This window comes from Bombina bombina, chromosome 1 (genome assembly GCF_027579735.1).
Source record: "Bombina bombina isolate aBomBom1 chromosome 1, aBomBom1.pri, whole genome shotgun sequence".
Classification (NCBI taxonomy): domain Eukaryota; kingdom Metazoa; phylum Chordata; class Amphibia; order Anura; family Bombinatoridae; genus Bombina; species Bombina bombina.
In genome coordinates, this window is record NC_069499.1 from 1,338,632,658 (window position 1) to 1,338,654,711 (window position 22,054).

The 22,054-nt window shown below is 39.8% G+C and overlaps 1 protein-coding gene across 1 annotated transcript in view; it reads left to right on the top strand.

Annotated features, from left to right (window-relative positions):
- Positions 1–22,054, top strand: part of CNOT1 (CCR4-NOT transcription complex subunit 1) — a gene marked incomplete in the record, with an annotated part of 753,971 nt that overhangs the window by 351,769 nt on the left and 380,148 nt on the right. The window contains 1 exon segment of the mRNA XM_053702424.1: positions 19,197–19,376. Within this exon segment, the coding sequence (XP_053558399.1) occupies positions 19,197–19,376 (180 nt within the window).

Below are 22,054 nucleotides of genomic sequence, written 5' to 3' on the forward strand. Positions count from 1 at the left end.
ATCTGAACGGGCACTCGATATTGGTAGTCACTGATTGACCCTCATACAGGGGGGAGTGTATTTAGGTTGAAGCATGACGAAACGGAGACTACCAGCAATCCTATTGGCTCTCAACAACATGGGTGTGTAGTTGTGAGCCAATTGGGAACTACGAAAGGTATTTTAAGTTCTGTTTATGTAAAATGTTTTACATGTGGCTAAGATTACGGCGTGGGAGCCGAAACATGTTAGCTCATAATTCTTTTACCTATACTATTCAGTTTTACCCTGAGGACATGGGTCCCTGAACCAATGTGTATTTTCCAATAAAGATAATGTTTTTATGAACACCACAGACTCGGTGCTTCACTTTTTCACTATTTTGTACACTCATGTCTTTGGGCTAGGACCATTATCCTAGAGGGAAGATTGGGGGTCGGTTTCTCTATGCGGGTTCACCGTTTTCTTTAGAGACGGTTCTCTCCTTTTGTGGGAGGTCTTGGATGTCCTCCTTTCCACTGTCGTTCGGTGCTGGGAGGGGACGCTCCTTGGAGCCCAATATTCGGATTAGGTTTGCAGTTGAATTCAGCTATTTCAATTTGACTGTTAGCAAGCATTTAAACCCCTTTCAGTGTTTGGGTTTGGCAATGGGGAGTTGGCTTTCTACCTGGAAGCTGGTCATTGGTAGTTCCTGTTCAGACGGTTGGTATTCTTTTTGGAGAACTCTTTTTTTTTTTAGCTGCTGGGATTGTTATCCTATTTCTGCTGTCTAGCTTGCAGATCTAGATCTAATATGAGGCAACGGGGAGCTCATGGTTTTCCTGGAGTACCTTTGGGTATGGTACAGGGTCAGGGATATGAGGGTGTTCCTCGAGTCCTCCTTGGGACATTTTTACCTGTGTATGGATTTCTTTTTCTTCAGTCTTTTTAGTGTTTTTAGGGAGTTCTTCTCCCTGGGCGTTGCTATTGTACGACAACCATGGGTTGTTCTATGTTCTTCCTTGGGATCTTTCATGAGAATCTGTTCTCCCTTTTGGGGGCAGGTAGCGGTACTTGTCTTGGCCAGGTACCTTCATGAGTCGTGATCCGCGGGGCTGACTCCTCGGAGGTTGTTTGGGCTTGACAGACTCTGGGACGGGGCGGTTTAGTTCGGCTTTCCGGCGGTGTAACTAATGTGCAGTTAACTGGGCTTCAGATTTTCATCTGTGTCTAATTTTTTTTTTTTTTTTAGGGTGTGGAGTATCAGGCTGTGGTGCCTTTCGAAGGGGCTGCCTTTTGTACCCACCAGTTGTTTGCATTCATTGTGCTCTAGCTTGGGTATTCTTTTCCCAAAAATAATTAATGCAGCTGTGGACTCTTCCCTTTTTAAGAAGAAAAACATAAATTATGCTTACCTGATAATTTCATTTTCTTCTGAAGGGAAGAGTCCACAGCTACCGCCTGTGTTTTTATCTGAGGCGGCTGTATTTTTTTGTTTTTCTTGCCTCTTTTTACCCTGATATTTCTCCTGTTCCTTGTTCCCTCGGCAGAATGACTGGGGGATGAGGGAAGTGGGGTATTTAAGCCTTTGGCTGGGGTGTCTTTACCGCCTTCTGGTGGCCAGGTTCTGTATTTCCCAAAAGTAATGAATGCAGCTGTGTACTCATCCCTTCAGAAGAAAATGAAATTATCAGGTGAGCATAATTAATTTTTTTCTGCGTTTGAAATACTTATGCACTATTGAGTGCACAGCTAGAGAAATGTTTGCTTTTGCTAATAGCAAGCTACACGGGGAGGAGCAGGGAGGGGGAAAGGCATGCTCCGTGTGAAGAAGGCAGCTGAATAACGCTGTATATGCATTTTACTAAAAGATTTATGCACTTAGTGCAATTGCAAGCTACACCGGGAGGAGGGAGGGGCATGCTCCGTGTGAAGAAGGCAGCTGAATAACGCTGTATATACATTTTACTAGAAGATTTATGCACTTGGCGCAATAGCCAGCTACACCAGGAGGAGTGGGGAGGAGGAAGGAGGGGCATGCTCCGTGGGAAGAAGGCAGCTGAATAACACTGTATACAGTACATTTTACTTCAAAAGACAATAAGCCATTTTACGGACTAGACCTTAAAAAGATGCTTACACACTTAGTGCATAAATCTTCTAGTAAAATGTATATACAGCGTTATTCAGCTGCCTTCTTCCCACAGAGCATGCCCCTCCTTCCTCTTTCCCCTTCCTCCCCGTGTAGCTTGTTACAAACATTCCTCTAGCTGTGCATTCAATAGTGCAGAAGTATTTCTAAAATGCACAGACTGAATGTTTATATAAATTAGGCACATATGTTTATACAGCACTCGATTAGCACCACAGTGAGGGAGCATTCTGATAATCCTTCTCTTAACTTGATTTATACAATTGTCTGCCATGCACTTCACCTAACTGCTGTGCCTGTGAGCAACGTGCGTTACAACATGGCGACATACATAGACTTGAGCTCAGTATCACCTTTCTGTTTGACAACTCTTCTTGAATATACTGGGGGTAAGCTGCACAGACTGCCTAAAAATCCCTTATTACTAGATTTGGAGTACATTTATGAATTGACTTTATTGGAAAGATATTTTCTCTTTATAACAAACCACAAGCAACTTTTAAACTAAATGGTACCCTATCGAAAAGCTTCAATATCTCTAATGGTACAAGACAGGGCTGTCCCCTCTCACCCCTACTGTTTGTTCTCGCCATGTAGATTCTTGCCTCCTTTATTAGAAGTAATGGTTATATTAGGCTTTAAGATAGTCCATCACGAATACAAAATCACGTTGTATGCAGACGGCCTCTTATTCACTCTGACGACCCCTACCACATCGGTCCCTTCTTTAATCCGAACCCTTCACACCTATGGCACCTTCTCCAGTTTCCATCTAAAGGGGAGGAGAGTCCACTGCATACCACCCCCACTTCCCTCATCCCCCAGTCATTCTTTGCCTTTCGTCACAGGAGGTTGGCAGAGAAGTGTCGGAAGATTCGGAGTAGTCTCTTATGGAGGGTAATACTCTTCCGAATGGGACTGCAGTTTTAAGTAGTCCTGTCAGCCTCTCAGTGAGTGCATCGGTGAAAGTTAGTCCAGAAATGCAGGGAGAGTTCTCCTGCGAAACCATCCCGACTCATATCAACTCCTTAAGTAATTGGCGTTGACAAGTTTTGCTGCCTATTTTTATTCTCTCAAGTCCATGTCAGGAGCAACACTACTAATCTGTGACACTTGAAGGGCTGTGTTCCTGTTCCACGGCGTTGATTCTGGTAGGATCGTTTCTCATACATATATATATATATATATATATATATATGTGATAACGCAAGAAGACAGCGTTACAGTGTGACTCCTTATCTGTATAGAATCTATGGTAATATCCTCAGAAGGGGGGTTAGAGAACAGGGGGGATTTTAATATACATAATGTTTGTGTTTTGCTGCACTTGTGTGAGTTGAGGCTCTGTCAGTGTGGAACAGAGATTGAGGGGGGCTTTTTCGCGTGTGTCTCGCTCAGTGCAAAGGCGGTCCTGCATGGCACTCCATGTGACCGGGTGTGGCCTCAGTAACTTCCTCTTTCTCTACCTGTGTTAGGAGATGAAAGCGGTTTCTTGTAGTCCGGGTTATAGGAGTTGGTGAGTGCCCCAGCCATTGGGATATAAAGGTGCCATTTAATCAATAATCAAGTCCGTAATAAAGGCGCGAGCTATGGAGGACTCTGTTGGAGGATACTCCTTCTTAAAACCTACTAACTGTGTATACTGTGAGGAGGTTCCGGTGGAACCACCGTTACAGTTCTTTTCCACATGTTATGACAATATTGCTACTTCCAAAAAAAAAGTATTTAGTACAACAAGCATCTCCGATTACACAAACAGTTCCCCAGGGCACTACTAACCCTCCCTTTTGGCCTCAAGATTTCGCGGATCAATTTCAGACGGCGGTCTCTGCGGCCATAACTGCAATGCCTCGTCCTACTAAGCGCAAGGGAAAGGTACGGCACTGCTATCCGTCTCAGGGGTCTTAGACTCCGCTGGATATCTTGGACAGATTATCTGCGAAAGACAATTCCGACTTATCGGAGGATGTTGCTTCGGAATCGGCTACTTCTAGGTCTCCGTCCACAGCGGAACCATATTTCAAATTTAATATGGAGCATTTGCGTTTCCTGCTGAAGGAAGTGCTTGCTACGCTGGAGGTTCCGGGATCAAAGCTACCGGAGGAACCTTCGATTCCTAAATTGGATAGTGTTTACGAGTACAGGGTAGTGTTCCAGGCCTTTCTGGTTCCTATCAAAATGGCGAACAGCATCAAAAATTAATGGGAGAAACTAGGTTTGCCCTTTTCTCCCTCGTCTTCTTGTAAGAAGCTTCCCGTTCCGAATGCGCTGCTTGAACTGTGGGGAACCGTCCCTAAGGTAGATGGTGCTATCTCCACACTTGCTAAGAGAACGACCATTCCACTTGAGGACAGCTCCTCTCTTAAGGAACCCATGGATAAAAAGATGGAGTCCATGTTGCGGAAGATGTTCCAACTGACGGGGTTCGTTTTTCAACTGCGGTGGCTGGGGCGGCTACCTATTGGTGTGACGCACTAGCAGCAATAGTCGAGGTGGAGACCCACCTCGAGATTTTGAATCAAATCTTTAAGGGTAGCACATTCGTTCATTTGTGATGCTAACATGCAGATTATTCGCCTGAATGCTAAGACGTCCGGTGTTTCTGTTTTAGCTCGCAGGGCTCTGTGGCTAAAATCGTGGTTTGCAGATATGACATCTAAGTCTCGCTTGCTTTCCCTTCCATTCAAGGGGAAGGTTTTGTTTGGCCCGGGCCTGGATTCTATTATCTACAGTCACGGGTGGCAAGGGCGCCTTCTTACCTCAGTATAAGAAAGCCAAACCTACGTTATCTACTTTTTGTCCCTTTCGTGCAGTCAAGTCTCAGTGCCGGCAAACCTTCCGCAAAATCTGAGCAATCCAAGGGATCTTGGAAGCCAGCAAACCATTGGAATAAGTCCAAGCAGAACAAGAAACCAGCCGAGTCAGTCGGCATGAAGGGGCTGTCCCCCACCTGTCCTTGGACCAGGTAGGGAGCAGACTATCTTTTTGGGGGGCCTGGAGGGGAGACATAACAGACCCTTGAGTCCTGGAGGTCGTCGCCCAGGGGTACCGGGTTAGGTTTCAAATCGTATCCGCCAAGAGGCAGGTTCCTCCTGTCAAACATCTCTTCAAAATCAGAAAAGAGAGAAGCCTTCCTGGGATGTGTTAGGGATCTATCATCTCTCGGGGTTATTGTCCCAGTTCCTCATGCAGAATGAGGTCTGGAGTATTATTCAAACCTTTTCCTGGTCCCAAAGAAGGCGGGTACGTTTCATCCAATTCTGGACCTAATGGCCCTAAACAAGTTTTTGTCAGTCCCATCGTTCAAGATGGAGATGATCAGGTCAACTCTGCCCCTGGTTCAAGAAGGGGCAATTCATGACTACAGACCTGAAGGATGCTTACCTTCATGTTCCAATCCACAAGGATCATTTTAAATTCCTAAGGTTCGCCTTCCTGGACCAGCACTTCCAGTTTGTGGCCCTTCCATTTGGTCTGGCGACGGCCCTGGGTCTTTACAAAGCGTCTGGGAGCTCTTCTCGCAGTAGCGAGAGCCAGAGGAATTGCAGTGGCTCCGTATCTGGACAATATCCTGGTCCAGGCTCCATCCTACAGTCTTGTGGAGGACCATTCGAGAGCTCTTCTACTTCGATCCCATGGGTGGAAGATAAACGAAGGGAAGAGTTCATTGGTCCCCAGCAACAGGGTGGAGTTCCTGGGTATGATAATAGATTCTTCTGCGATGAAGATATTCCTGACAGACCAAAGACGTTGCAAGCTAGTGTCCAACTGTCTATCCCTGCAGACATCCTCCAGGACATCTGTGGCCAGATGTATGGAGGTAGTCGGGCTCATGGTATCCAGCATAGATGTCATTCCATTCGCCAGGTTTCATCTCAGACCTCTGCAGCTGTGCATGTTTAGACATTGGAACGGTGATCATTCAGACTTGTCCCAACAGATATCTCTGGACAGACCGGTGAGGGAGACCCTCTCTTGGTGTTCCAGACCGGGACAGTTGTCCCAGGGGACTTCTTTCCTGAGTGATTGTAACCACGGATGAGAGTCTATCGAGTTGGGGAGCCGTTTGGGGTGCCAGAAAGGCACAAGGCAGATGGACTCGAGAGGAATCGAGCATACCTATAAACATTCTGGAACTTCAAGCTATTTTCAATTCTCTGAAGGCTTGTCCCACTCTGGGGTCATCCCAATTAATCAGATTCCAATCGGACAACATCACCTCAGTGGCTTATATAAACCACGGGGGGAGGGGGGAGGAAACGACGACGAGAAGCTTCCTAGCAATGAGGGAAGGATCTCGGATTTTGGAATGGGCAGAGACTCACAGTTGTTTGCTCTCAGCAATACACATTCCGGGTGTGGACAACTGGGAAGCGGATTTTCTGAGCAGAAAAACTTTTCATCCAGGGGAATGGTCTATCCACCCCGAGATGCTTGCGGAGATCTGCAGCAGATAGGGGACGCCGGAAATAGATCTCATGGTGTCCTGACTCAATTGCAAGCTACCCAGGTAAGTGTCGTGATCCAGGGATCCCCAAGCGGAACTGATAGACGCCTTGGCGGTACCCTGAGACTTCAACCTAATCTACATATTTCCACTGTTGCCTCTTCTACCTCGAGTAGTTGCCCACATCAAGCAGAAGCAAGCTTCGGCTATTCTGATTGCTCCGTGGAGGACGTGGTTTGCGGATCTAGTGGCGATGTCGTCTTATCCGCCATGGAAGTTACCTTGTTGTAAGGACCTGCTGGTTCAAGGTCCTTTTCTACATCAAAATCTCGATTCTCTGAGGCTGACTGTGTGGAGATTGAATGCCTAGTCTTAGCCAAGAGAGGCTTTTCGGAGAGAGTGATCGACACACTCGTCCAGGCCAGGAAACCAGTCTCTAGACGCATCTACCACAATGTGTGGAGGGCATACTTGTCCAGGTGTGAAGAACGAGGATACCCTTGGCACAAGGTCAAGGTATCCATAATTTTGGTCTTTCTCCAGGATGGTCTGGATAAGGGTCTTCCGCCAGTTCCTTAAGGGGAAAGATCTCTGCTTTATCGGTACTGTTGCTCAAGAAGGTTGCGGAGTTTCCTCATATTCAGTCCTTTGTTCAGGCTCTGGTTATGATTAGACCAGTTTTCAGGAATCCGGCTCCTCTCTGGAGCTTAAACTTGGTGCTTAAGGTCTTGCAGAGGGCTCAGTTTGAGCCTATGCATGCTCTGGAAATTAAAATTCTCTCATGGAAGGTCCTGTTGTTGTTGGCTATTGCTTCGGCATGCAGAGTCTGAGTTTGCGGCCTTACAATTTGAGCCTCCTTACTTGGTTTTTCATGCTGACAAAGACGTTCTGCGAACCGGTTTGGGATTTCTTCCCAAGGTAGTGTCGAGTCGTAACATTAACCAGGAAATAATGGTTCCTTCCTTGTCCTAACCCATCCTCTTCAAAGGAGAGGTTACTTAATAATCTTGATGTGATTCGGGCCTTGAAGTTTTATCTTCAAGCCATGAAGGAGTTCAGACAGACATCGTCCTTATTTGTTGTGTATTCTGGAAGGCACAGGGGGCAGAAGAGGGCCTCTGCAACTTCTCTATCCTTTTGGTTGAGGAGTATGAGCCGTCTGGCTTTTGAGACAGCTGGACACAAGCCTCTTCAGAGGATTACAGCTCACTCGACTAGAGCTGTGGCCTCTTCTTGGGCCTTTAAGAATGAGGCTTTTATGGAGCAAATTTGTACCTGGTCATCCTTATATACTTTTGCAAAATTTTACAAGTTTGACGTTTTTGCTTTGGCGGAAGCAGCTTTTGGGAGACAGATTCTGCAGGGTTTGGTGCCCTCAGTATAGGTTCTGCCTCCTTTACCCTCCCGTTTTCTTCATTCAGTGTCCTCTAGAGCTTGGGGATTTGTTTCCGACAAGTGATGAATGAAACAGTGGACTCTCCTCCCCTTTAGATGGAAAACATAAATTATGTTTACCTGATAATTTAATTTCTATCATGGGGAGGAGAGTCCACTGCACCCAGCCGTTCTCCGGTGGGCGGACTGGGAGTCCCCAATTTAATGCACTATTGACTTGCCACTTTTCTCACTAGAGTTATAGATTGGTGCAAACACTTAACTCAAAAAGAATGTACGCTTTAGCAAATCCCGTCCACAAAAGTAGTAAATGAGTACAGCACCTGTTAGTACCTTGAAGTAGGTTTTAGTTCTGTTTGATGCCCGTGGAGAAAGGGTTACTGCCACCCTCACAGCAACATAGACAAATGGTATCCACAGCACCAATTTAGGTAAAAGAAAAAACCTTTAATTTCACATTACATGCGACGTTTCGGCCTTCATGGCCTTAATCATGCATACAAAACATTTAAGCCTCTATCCACAGTATATAGGCTAATCAATTAAAACATTAATTACAAACAGATTTGACAAAATGTTTCACACAGAGTAATTACTCCCTCTAGTGTTAGTCATATTTTACTACATCTCATGAAATTTAACTCTCAAGTTACCAAAATACAATTGCTAGAGGAGTTTCCACTGAATGCACAAGTGTCATTAAACACAAGAAAATATATAGGAACAAGTCTTACTGCAATGTTATGTCTGTAGTTACACCACTAAAGTATATTACTAGCACCTTTTACCAATCTTACTAAGAAGTTTTACCTATGTGTTTAAATGAACAAGAAATTTTACCTATGTGTTTAATTAAACAAAAACTGACTATTAAACTTCTTGAAAAAAACTTTTTTTATTTTTACATTTAGAGAAAGACAGAGAAATCTATTTCTCTATTTAAACTTGTGGATCCAGTAAGTTTCTTTTTATTTAAGGATCCTCTCCCTGTCACCCCCCCCCCCCCCTCTTAATGTACCTACATGGTCAATCTGCCACCTAATTTGACTTATGTTATGGCCTGCCTGAATATAATGATTAGAAACAGGAGCTTCTTTATTACCACATCTCAAGTTGGATTTATGCTGATTAATTCTTTCCCTACCTTTTCTAGTCGATTCTCCAATGTAAATAAGAGAACACGGGCATTTAATAAGATAGATTACATAAGATGTCTCACACGTATAATAACCATTAATTTTATATTTATGCTCTGTTCTTGGGTGGGAAAATTCTTTCCCTTTAATCATAGCATGGCAATTAGAGCACCCTAGACAGGGATAGGAACCAAAAGATTTCTGACCCATATGGCTTTAAGACTTTTGGAGGGTCCCAAATCATTTTTAATCAGTGTGTCTCTCAAATTTCTAACCCTCTTAAAGGCCATAATGGGATTATTTTGGAATATTTCCATATCCCTATTACAATTTTTAATGATATTCCAATGCTTTCTTATGATTTAGCCTATATACTGTGGATAGAGGCTTAAATGTTTTGTATGCATGATGAAGGCCGAAACGTCGCATGTAATGTGAAAATAAAGGTTTTTTCTTTTACCTAAATTGGTGCTGTGGATACCATTTGTCTATTTGTCTATGTGGCTGTGAGGGTGGCAGTAACCCTTTCTCCACGGGCATCAAACAGAACTAAAACCTACTTCAAGGTACTAACAGGTGCTGTACTCATTCACTACTTTTGTGGACTGTATTGCTGCAGAGTACTGAGCATCTGAAATTCTGCCTAGAATGGCAGACAAAGTGAAAACAGATGGAACCAAAATCTTTATGTATAGTTAAGAAGCAACAAGAATTACCACTTTGGTGAGGGGCTCAAGGGAGTTATTAAGTAATTCAGACAAACAATACCAGGCTGCTACAAGCAGGGAGTTCCGGCACAATCCATATGCAGAGGCGGATCCAGGCAGCTAACAGGTAACGGGTGCTGAGCTGTGTAAAAGCGGCCGGTGTAGCCGAAAATATAGATTCAAAAAGCATATACAGCTGCACTGAGGCAAAGGAGTAGCAGGGCAATCCAATAGTTAAAAAATATAACTTTTATTTAAACATATGTTAAAAGAATACACAGCTCCAAACTCCCTGACTAGTTTCGTGCCCTATAGGCACTTAATCATAGGGTAAGTTTGTCAGGTGATAGTACCTCTATTTAAAGGGACCAATACACCTGTATACAATTAAATGAAACAACACATACATAAAATACAAATATATGCATATCTCATAAAAAAAAAAACAAATAATTCCATTTGCATTAACCAATTCTAAGTAAGAAAAAGCAGCTCACACAAGCTAGTTTGAATATGCTTACATTGTTCATCATATGTTATATATGTTATTTATGTTAGTATATGTCTGATACTGCAGAAAATACACATAAAAAAAAAAGACAACAATACTACATGGTCTAAAAGACACATTCCAAATGGTGCTTAACTATTCTATGCATAAATCCAGAATTGCTATAAAACTGGATCATTAATTATGCAGTTTGATGGATCATCAAAAAAAGACCAAAAAAGAACAAAAAATAAATTTATGATGATTTGCAAAAAGAATTTCTTTTCAACAATTTGAAACTGCAAACCATGATTGGTATTTATGAAAGCCCATCAAAGAACACATATGTAAAAAAACAATTATTATGGAAAAGTTTTGTATAAAGTTAAGGGATAAAAATTCACTTGAAAAAACAAACAAACAAATCCCCAGAGGACCAATTTGTAAAAAATACACATGATTTCATAATTAACATGTAATCTAATTCACCAATTATTAACTTCTATTCAAAAATAATTTTTTCAAAAACACATATACTGTGTATTTTATGTTGAATATGAAATAATTGTTATATGAAAATATCCCTGAACCATTAAATTTATTATATAGAAATATGTACAGATATACACTCATTCACAGAAATGTATGGATCTTAAAGTGACTACTCCACAAAATAGCTCATGTCCCATTCACGATTCAAACCCAGGGGGGTGATGGTTCTCAATTTGTAAATCCAATATAATTCTTGTTTTGACAACAATTTACATCTATCACCCCCTCTGGGTGGGAACATGATACGATCAATGACTTGAACTTTCATACTGAATATGTTGGTCATATGTATAAGATTAAAGTGCCTGGCTACCGCAGACTCTTTTACATATTCCCTGGTATCCCTTATGTGCTCCCTAATTCTGGACCTCAGTTCCCTAGTCGTTTGACCTGTATACTGTAGGTGACAGTATTTGCATTCCAGAAGGTAATCCGCAAAAGTAGTTCTGCAGTTGGCATAGAATTTGTGTAAATTCTTCTCCCGTTTGCGTGCTCTTAAAGCTATTACCTATGCTAATGTGACTACAAGTGACACAGGGGCTATGTCCACACCTATAGGTGCCTTTCTTTTTAATCCAATCACTTTTGTCAGTTTTATCAGAACAAACCAAACTAGGGGATAACTTGGAAGACAAAGTTGGTGGTCTTTTCGACACAAATTTGCATTTGCCAATCTGTGACCTTAAGGTCTCATCCTCCTTAAGTAATGCTGCAACGGATGAGCTCAGCAAAGAATATGAGAAAACAAGGAGGAGGATTACAGCCTGGGATTTACATGCTACAACGCTGGCTGAGTATCATAAGGTCAGACGTATCCCCAGAGGCTTGAGGATGAATACCAGGCCTACTCTGTTGAGAAATAATGAAGAATATTGCAACAAGTTTGAGGCTATTCTAAATAAATGCTCTTACGATCTGCTAATCCTGACCGTGGAATACCTGCTTAAAGAAATTGAAATACAAAGAGAGCAAGTATTGAAAACAACTAATGAACTGAGCAAAACGCTTACCGCTGATGAGCTTGATAAGATGATCAGAGGTAGATATGAAGATCAAAATCATGGAGACTGAGATTAAGGAAACGAAACGATCCAAGTTCCTGAGGGATGAACAAGATTACCTCAGTGGGAGAGTGTATAGATGAGTGTATAGATGGAGAGGATCGTTTCCTGACAGAGGGAGCTCCATGAGAGGCCGACGTTACCATGGTAACACTCGCAACAGAGGAGGATCTCTCGAGAACCAGGCGCATAGTGATGACGTCAGCGTGACTTCACAGGAATCCTCTGCAGGGAAGGCATCACCGGCTTTTTTGTCCTGCGAGGAATCCTCTGCAGGGAAGGCATTACCGGCTTTTTTGTCCTGCGACGAAGGCAGCAGAAAACATAAGCACCGCCATGGACACCCGGAGCACAAGGAACAGGAGAGGAAACATGAGGAACCAACAGAGCCAAAGGAAAAGACTGTTCTAAACATTTACTCTATTGAGCTTACGAACAGCGAGTACAAACTGCTCAACAAAGGACTGTCCTTTTGCCCCATTGGTAATGTAAATGTATTTGAAATTGAAAAAAAATTTATTCTACAGGTCTCTAAGGTTGCAAATAATGTTTATTAAGGGAAATGTAGTAACACCTTGTGCACAAAATGTTTTAGATACCAGCAAATGTTTTGGAGCTAAGGAGATGGGTCTTAGAAACAAATCTACATTTGTGCCTAATTTCAGTAATAACAGTGTGGAAACATTTATCAAAATGGTAAATAATGATTGGTGTAACTTAAAAGAAAAAATCTCCAAACAAGGTGGTAAAAATAACTAGATAAACTAATTGTATAAGGGATACAATAAAGTTTGTAGCAAAGAATTCCACAAAGTTAGTATCAATATAACTCCAAGAAAGAAATATTTAAGGGAAACACTCTTGTTTTTAAAAGTTCCATATCATTCATACTTTACATCTTTATTAATTATACTAGGAACAAACATTCACACAGTAGCAGAGGAATATTAAAAACACTTAAACCTAGTTTTTAAGTAATTATTAGTTGATTCAAATATTCAGTGAGTACTGGTATACATGGGCCCACTGGTATAATAGTATAGAGTAAGCTAAGCCCTTACAATCCGAGGGCTGAATTACTTTTTAATTTTAAACAGCTGATACAATGGGCACCATGATTAGTATCTAAAGTTATTGAATCATAATATCTGGTTTTAAACTTGGGTAAGCAAGTTAAAAAAGAACAGACAGGAGAGACACGGCTGCCGTGTCTCTCCTGTCTGTTCTTTTTTAACTTGCTTACCTATGTTTAAAAGAGGGGTCCAGCAGGAGCAGCCGTGTCTCTCCTGTCTGTTCTTTTTTAACTTGCTTACCTAAGTTTAAAACCAGATATTATGATTCAATAACTTTAGATACTAATCATGGTGCCCATTGTATCAGCTGTTTAAAATTTAAAAGTAATTCAGCCCTCGGATTGTAAGGGCTTAGCTTACTCTATACTATTATACCAGTGGGCCCATGTATACCAGTACTCATTGAATATTTGAATCAACCAATAATTACTTAAAAACTAGGTTGAAGTGTTTTTAATATTCCTCTGCTACTGTGTGAATGTTTGTTCCTAGTATAATTAATAAAGATGTAAAGTATGAATGATATGGAACTTTTAAAAACAAGAGTGTTTCCCTTAAATATTTCTTTCTTGGAGTTATATTGATACTAACTTTGTGGGATTCTTTACTACAAACTTTATTGTATCCCTTATACAATTAGTTTATCTAGTTGTTTTTGCTCTGTTCTCTTAGAATCCACATCAGGTGCTGGCTCTAGTAAATACAAAATATTAATGTAATACTTTAATTTAAAGTGTATTGATTGCAATATATAATTTGTAACAGCATCTGTTATTTTCTAACTCCAACAATCCCCAACCTACTATATTCTAAGGTGGTAAAAATAAGAGAAGTGATAATCTGACTTCAGAGGAAAAACAGGCTTTTAAATCTTTAAAAGAAAAACAAAGATATTTTGGTGAGGGCAGCAGACAAGGGTGGTGCTACCATTGTACTTGATAAACAGTATTATGTAGAGGAAATACTGTCTCAATTACAAGACAACAATACATATCACCCACTTGCAGGGGATCCAGTATTTAAAATAAAAAAGGAAATTAAACACATATTAGCCAAGGCAGTTAAGAATGATTTCATTGATACTAAATTATCAGATTATTTGTACAAAGAGCATCCTAGGACACCCATATTCTATACTGTGCCAAAAGTGCATAAAAATGCCAAATGCCCCCCAGGGAGGCCCATAGTCTCCAGTGTAGATTCCATCTTCACTAACATAGATGTTTTCCTTGATAAAATTTTGCAACCTGAAGTGATTAAAATGTCGGCCTACATCAAGGATACCAGTGATTTTCTTGATAAATTATACAGTTTATATTTGCCCAGTAAGAAATATATACTCTCCACACTTGATGCAAAAAGTCTCTTTACTGCCATCAAGCATGAGACAGGTATAGGAGTGATAAGGAAACTCTTAAGTGGTACTGGTTCCTACAATTCTCCACATATAGAATTTATTTGTGATTTATTAAGTCTTATCCTGTACTGGAACTATTTTTTATTTCAAGACAACTGGTATGTACAGGTCAAGGGGACTGCAATGGGATCCAACGTTGCCCCAGCATACGCCAACCTATTCATGAACAGCTTTGTATATACTAATAAAAAGTTCTTGGAATATGGTGCAGCCTGGTGGCGTTTTATTGATGACGTGTTTGGTGTGTGGTGGGGTGACGTTGGATCCCTAGAATCTTTTGTATCTGATCTAAACTCTGCTATCCCAGGGATAGAATTTACCCTTACACATAGTGAGGTTTCAGTGGAATTTTTAGACACTAGGGTATATAAGGATAATGGGACCCTTAAAACAGACCTTTTTAGAAAATCCACTGATAGGAATACTATGCTAGCCTATGATAGTTTTCATCCAATTAGGTTAAAAGACTCACTCCCTAGGAGTCAACTCCTTAGGGTTAGTAGTATAGTGAAGGATAAAGAAATATTATCAACCAGGATGTTGGAAATGGGCAATAGATTTGTCAGCAGAGGTTATCCTGAAAACCTTATTAAGGAAGAGATCCTAAGGCTTCAGAGAGAGAAAAATATGTGCAAAGACAATAATGCCCCTAAAGATAATAAAAATAGTAAAAATAAAAGTAGGAGGATGGTATTTACTTTACAATATAATTGTACAGCACTGAAGTAGCTAAAATCATAAGAAAACATTGGAATATCATTAAAAATTGTAATAGGGATATGGAAATATTCCAAAATAATCCCATTATTGCCTTTAAGAGGGTTAGAAATTGTAGAGACACACTGATTAAAAATTATATGGGACCCTCCAAAAGTCTTAAAGCCATATGGGTCAGAAATCTTTTGGTTCCTATCCCTGTCTAGGGTGCTCTAATTGCCATGCTATGATAAAAGGGAAAGAATTTTCCCACCCAAATTAATGGTTATACGTGTGAGACATCTTATGTAATCTATCTTATTAAATACCCGTGTTCTCTTATTTACATTGGAGAATCGACTAGAAAAGGTAGGGAAAGAATTAATCAGCATAAGTCCAACTTGAGATGTGGTAATAAAGAAGCTCCTGTTTCTAATAATTATATTCAGGCAGGCCATAACATAAGTCAAATTAGGTGGCAGATTATTGACCATGTAGGTACATTAAGAGAGAGGGGGTGACAGGGAGAGGATCCTTAAGCATGGATCCACAAGTTAGATTGTATGTACCCTAAAGGGTTAAATAGAAATAGATTTCTCTGTCTTTCTCTAAATGTAAAAATTAAAAATTCAAACATTTTTTTTCCAAAAAGTTTAATAGTCAGTTTTTGCTTAAACACATAGGTAAAATTTCTTGTTCATTTAAACACATAGGTAAAACTTCTTAGTAAGATTGGTAAAAGTTGCTAGTAATATACTTTAGTGGTGTAACTACAGACATATAAGATTGCAGTAAGACTTGTTCCTATATATTTTCTTGTTTTTAATGACACTTGTGCATTCAGTGGAAACTCCTCTAGCAATTGTATTTTGGTAACTTGAGAGTTAAATTTCATGAGATGTAGTAAAATATGACTAACACTAGAGGGAGTAATTACTGTGTGAAACATTTTGTCAAATCTGTTTGTAATTAATGTTTTAATTGATTAGCCTATATACTGTGGATAGAGGCTTAAATGTTTTGTATGCATGATTAAGGGCATGAAGGCCGAAACGTTGCATGTAATGTGAAAATAAAGATTTTTTCTTTTACCTAAATTGGTGCTGTGGATACCATTTGTCCCTTTAAGCAGTAAGTGAGGTCTACCCCCAAATATAAGGAACCTTCGGGCACACCTTCCAATGACTATTACAGAAACTTTTTTAATAGATACCGATTTCCCCCTTCATCCATCAAACTTTGAAGTTTAGCATTAACACTCCAATCCCATATCATACACTTATACATGAAGGGAAACCCCAACCTTATCCAAAAAATAAAATAGACTTACTAAGTTCCAAACTTGAGAACTGGTACAAATATCTTCAATGATCAAACTGTATCTCAAACCATCCACATAAAGCCCAACTGTCCCATACTTTAAGCACTTTTGAAAATATATGCTGCCACACCATTGCAAGTAAGAATCTTCTATCATTTTAAATATTAACGAATCTCACTATCCTTCTCTACCTTCCTCCCCTCTTATGTAAAAAAGGTGGGAAATGGAAATTAATCACAGCTTATCCCACGCAGAGTGGCTAAAAAAATGTTTTTTTTTCTTCATCTTCGGTTCACATCTTTGAGATGAACATTAAATTCTTACACAGATGGTACTATAAACCATTCTGTCTGCATGCTCTTTCCTGGACTCTCATCTGAGTGCAGAAGAAGCTACCCCTACCCATCTTTGGTGGTCCTGCCCAATTGTTCAAACCTTTTGGCGGTCTATTAAGACAGAAATTGAGACGGCATTATCTGTCTCTTGCACTAGACATGTGGGCATTCCTATTCAATAAATTCCCTAACACCAAATGCAAATTAAATAACCTCTGAAAAACTGATACCTGTGAACTTGAATAAACAGTCTCCCACCAATTGATACCTGGACAGATACTGTAACATACTCCCTTCAACTAGAGAAATACCATTACACGCAAAACAAACATACAGATGATTACCACTCTATTCGTATATTCTTCCTATATAAAACGGATAAATGAAAGCAACGACATATTAGGCCTGTTGAAGATCTACTTTCCAATTTACTTCCTTTAACAAAATGTGCACAGTCTTTTTATATTTACACTTTTTGAGTCACCAACTCCTACTGAGCATGTGCAAGAATTCACACTAAGCGTATATGCATTTGTGATTGGCTGATGGCTGTCACATGATACAGGGGGAGTGGAAATAGACATAACTTTGCAATCTACTACTCATTTGAAGTTCAGACTGTGCTATTGCGTTGTCGTCTTATCATGCATTTAATTATGCAAATCTACAATGTTGACTGGTCCTTTAAGCTAACATCACTTCTCCACCCTCCTGCTTATTCTTATCAGCAAGGTCACAACCTCTTTTCTATATCAACGCAGCCACACCCAATCAATGCTAGCACATAATGCACTTCCTACCACAAGATGCTTTGTGACATACTATTTATTGTTCCGGTACTTATCTGTTCTCTCTGCAGACTCGTCTCACATTCTATGACATTAATGTTTTGACTGTTACATTTTAAAAGTTGATAATATAATTGTGTATTGTAATCAGTCTAAAACCAAATAAATAAATATAATGTAAAAAAAAAATTCTAAAAAAATGTGGGTTTAGTATCCCTTTAAGTGTTCCTGTGCAAAGGAAACTTTGAGACTAACTTTGTCAGAAGAAAATTGTGCCAGAACATCTCTACGAAACACAAAATATAAAGCTTTCTAGTATATTCTAATAACCCCCGAAGCCCCCCCCCCCCCCCTCTGGATCCGCTACTGGCTGCAATAGTCCCTCCCGTTGACTAAAATTGCAATGGATTTTAGCCATAGTTTTTCATCCTATTAATTTTTATTAAGTTATAGGTTAGTTTTCGTCACTGAAAACATGCAGCTGACAAAATGTGACGAAAATTTTTGGTCAACGAAATTAACACTGCTCTAGAACTTTTTATTTATGGTATTAATATTTCAACATGCAATAGATATTTAACTGTTGTGGTATATAACATGCCTTGCTTTTTTATTTTGTGTTTGTTTGTTTTTTTGCACAAAAGCAGCAATTTGATGTGGATTGATTATAACACCTTGCATAAAGTGTTAATTTTATAAAGTTTTTATTTAGTTTTAGTCAGACTTTTTTGCCATTTTAGTCATCGTTTTAGTCGACTAAATTAAGTTTTTTGTTTTTTTTTTACTCCTAAACACCTCACCACTTGGCTATATGTCAAACTAAGGTATAAGTCAGATGATAGGGGTTTTATAGGCTTTTGGAATTTGGGAAACTTTGCCTCCTCCTAGTAGGAATGTATATACTTAACAGGTTGTGGACTCTCCAACTTGAAAGAAATTAATTTATCATAAGATATAAATGATTTTTTTTCATCTGCTAAGTCTAGTTTGGCGGAGAGTTTGTTTAAAAAGCAGTGGTTTAGACCACTGCTTATAAATATCAGTTGCAGGCTCAAATGAGCGAGCCTGAAACAGATCCGGGACATTTGCCTTGCAATAAATCTTACCCTTAGTGTACGATTTTAAATATTACTACCCTAAATAAACCAAACCAGATTGACAATTTTCTTTATACTAGGTTCTTTAACTAAAAGCCTACTATGGTAGAGACTTCATTATTTGAGATTTTCCATGTCACATTTTTATATTTGTAAAATTGGGTTATATCTTTGATTTAAAGGAACGCTAAAATCAAAATTAAATCGCCCATAAAATGTTCAATGCATATTGCAATGTTTTTATTTGCTTTAATTTCCTTGTTTTTCCTTTAAAGTAATTCAAAGTAATTGGTGTTAAGGCACCATAAGGGAGTTCTTATGCTAATCAACACATATGTACATAAAGGTGTTTAGCAAGGGTCCTTTTTTTTTATTGGTTCAGAGAAATCCTGAATAAACAGAAATATGCAAATTTGACAACGCAAAACTGAATTACTGAAAATGCGCCTCTGAGATTCTAAAACTTCATATCAAACACATAAGGATACCAATGATTACATGATTAATGTACTTTATTACTGCTGCTTCATTGCTGACAGGCTATTATACTTTGCTTCTGTAATTTTTACAGGTTGAAGAATTGAAGGAGACTGTTAAAGACGAGTTCATGCCTTGGGTTTCACAGTATTTAGTGATGAAGAGAGTCAGCATAGAGCTCAACTTCCATAGTCTTTATTCAAACTTTTTAGATGCCCTAAAAAATCTGGATTTCAACAAAATGGTTCTTGCCGAGACCTACAGAAACATCAAGGTTTGTACTATTCCCTAACACTATTGATTTTGTTTCCTATGGCAACCGAAACACATTGTGATTGTATAGTACAAAACTGTGCCACTTGTAAATGTAAACCAGGACACACAAGTACAAAATATACTTAACAGGACAGTCTAGTCCAAAATAAACTTTCATGATTCAGATAGGGCATGTAATTTTAAACAATTTTCCAGTTTACTTTTATCACCAATTTTGCTTTGTTCTCTTGGTATTCTTAGTTGAAAGCTTAACCTAGGAGGTTCATATGCTAATTTCTTAGACCTTGAAGGCCGCCTCTTAAGAATGCATTTTAACAGGTTTTTCACCACTAGAGGGTGTTAGTTCATGAATTTCATATAGATAACACTGTGCTCATGCACGTGAAGTTACCTGGGAGCTATCACTGATTGGCTAAACTGCAAGTCTGTCAAAAGAACTGAAAAAAAGGGCAGTTTGCAGAGGCTCAGATACAAGATAATCACAGAGGTAAAAAAATATATAAATATAACTGTTGGTTATGCAAAACTGGGGAATGGGTAAAAAAGGGATTATCTATCTTTTAAAACAATAACAATTCTGGTGTAGACTGTCCCTTTAAAGGGACAGTCTAGTCAAAATTAAACTTCTTATTCAGCTAGGGCATGCAATTTTAACAACTTTCCAATTTACTTTTATCAAATTTGCTTTGTTCTCTTGATAACTTTTGTTAAAAGCTAAATCTGGTAGGTTTATATGCTAATTTCTAAGACCTTGAAGGCTGTCTCTCATTTCACTGCATTTGAAATGTAGTTGTTCACAGCTAGACATCGCTAGTTCATGTGTCATAGAAATAACATTGTGCTCACTCCCATGGAGTTATTTATGGGTCAGCAATGATTGCTTAAAATGCAAGTCTGTCAAAAGAACTGAAATAAGAAGCAGTCTGTAGAGGCTTCGATACAAGTTAAAAGTATATTAATATAACAGTGTTGGTAATGCAAAACTAGGGAATGGGTAATAAAGGGATTATCTTTTTAAACAAAAATTCCGGAGTACACTATGTCCCTTTTACACTGCTGTGTTCTTCACAAAACATTTTGCCAATAGGGTGGCATTTAAAAAGTAACCAAGTGAGAGCAGTGTAAAACTTTCTAATCCTTTTTTTTTTTGCTATCCAAAGCAACACTTAAAGGACCAGTCTACACAATAGATTTGCATAATCAACAAATGCAAGATAACAAGACAATGCAATAGCACTTAGTCTGAACTTCAAAGGCATGGAGCACCACAGCAAAGCTGTTAAATATCACTCCCTTAACCACAAACCCCAGTCATTCTCTTTGCTTGTGCAAGGAGGCGGTAAAGTTTTAAGGTGTCTGAAGATTCTTCAATCAAGAGTTTATTTTTAAAAGCAGAGCAGGATGTTCTGTTTTTTTTCTGGGGTCTAGCTGTGTTCCACATCAGTCTCTTCAGTAGAGCTGTGGTGGCTTTTGAGCATTTGGAAACTGGTGGGGTTTTTCATTCTCACTGTGCCTTCCATGTCTGGTGCTGTCCTATCCGGAATGCCTGATTAGGATTAGTCAGACTTTCGTTTTTTCCACGAGTTTATGGGGGGGGGGGGGGGGGGGGGAGAGAGACCTTCCCATATCGGTGTACTGCCCTGCTGCCGGGCAGATTGGTCTCAGGTAAGTGCCTGTTATTTTTCTTTGCTGACAGAAGCAAAGGTTATGGCACTTTTCTGGGGATTGGGACTGAAATCCTATGTGGGTTTTCTTTATTGGGCAGTCTGTGGGCAGTTTTAGACACATTGGAGGAGAGGCTCTCAGTTTTGCAGCGGTGTTGCTGCGTGTTTGTTTTTTTATACCGGCTTTTTTTTTCTAATATGTTATGGCGGCCGGTCTTTTTGTCATGCCTACGAATAGGAGGGGCGGTTTGCTGAAGCGGCAATTAAGTTGAGCGCCTTGCCGGAGCTCTGTTGTGTTCCGGTCTGTGTGGAGTTTGCTTGTGGCATTGTCTGCTAAAATGCCTTGGGCTTTTCATTGCGCTGCAGGTCTTTTTGAGTCTGGATCGTTGGGGATATTATACAGTTTTCAGGAGGTCAAGTAGGCTCCCAGCAGGGTGTCTTAAGGTTAAGAGGCTGCCTGGAGGGTTCAGTAGTTTTTGGTTTAGTTTTTTTTCCTTTGGGAAAGCAAATTTTTTTTTTTTTTGCAGTAAAAAAGTTGTCCTTTTAAAACTTAAAGGGCCAGTAATGTTTCTTTCATGTAATTGGCAAGAGTCCATGAGCTAGTGACGTATGGGATATACATTCCTTCCAGGAGGGGCAAAGTTTCCAAAACCTCAAAATGCCTATACATACACCCCCCACTACACCCACAGTTCAGTTTTTACAAGCTTTGCCTCCTATGGAGGTGGTGAAGTAAGTTTGTGCTAGATTTCTACGTTGATATGCGCTTCTCAGCATGCTGAAGCCCGGTTCCTCTCAGAGTGCAGTGAATGACATAGGGATGTGAAGGGAGTATTACCTATTGAATACAATGGTCATCCTAACGGGAATCTATTTCATAGGTTCTCTGTTATCGGTCGTAGAGATTCATCTCCTACCTCCCTTTTCAGATCGACGATATACTCTTATATACCATTACCTCTACTGATTCTCGTTTCAGTACTGGTTTGGCTATCTACTTTATGTAGATGAG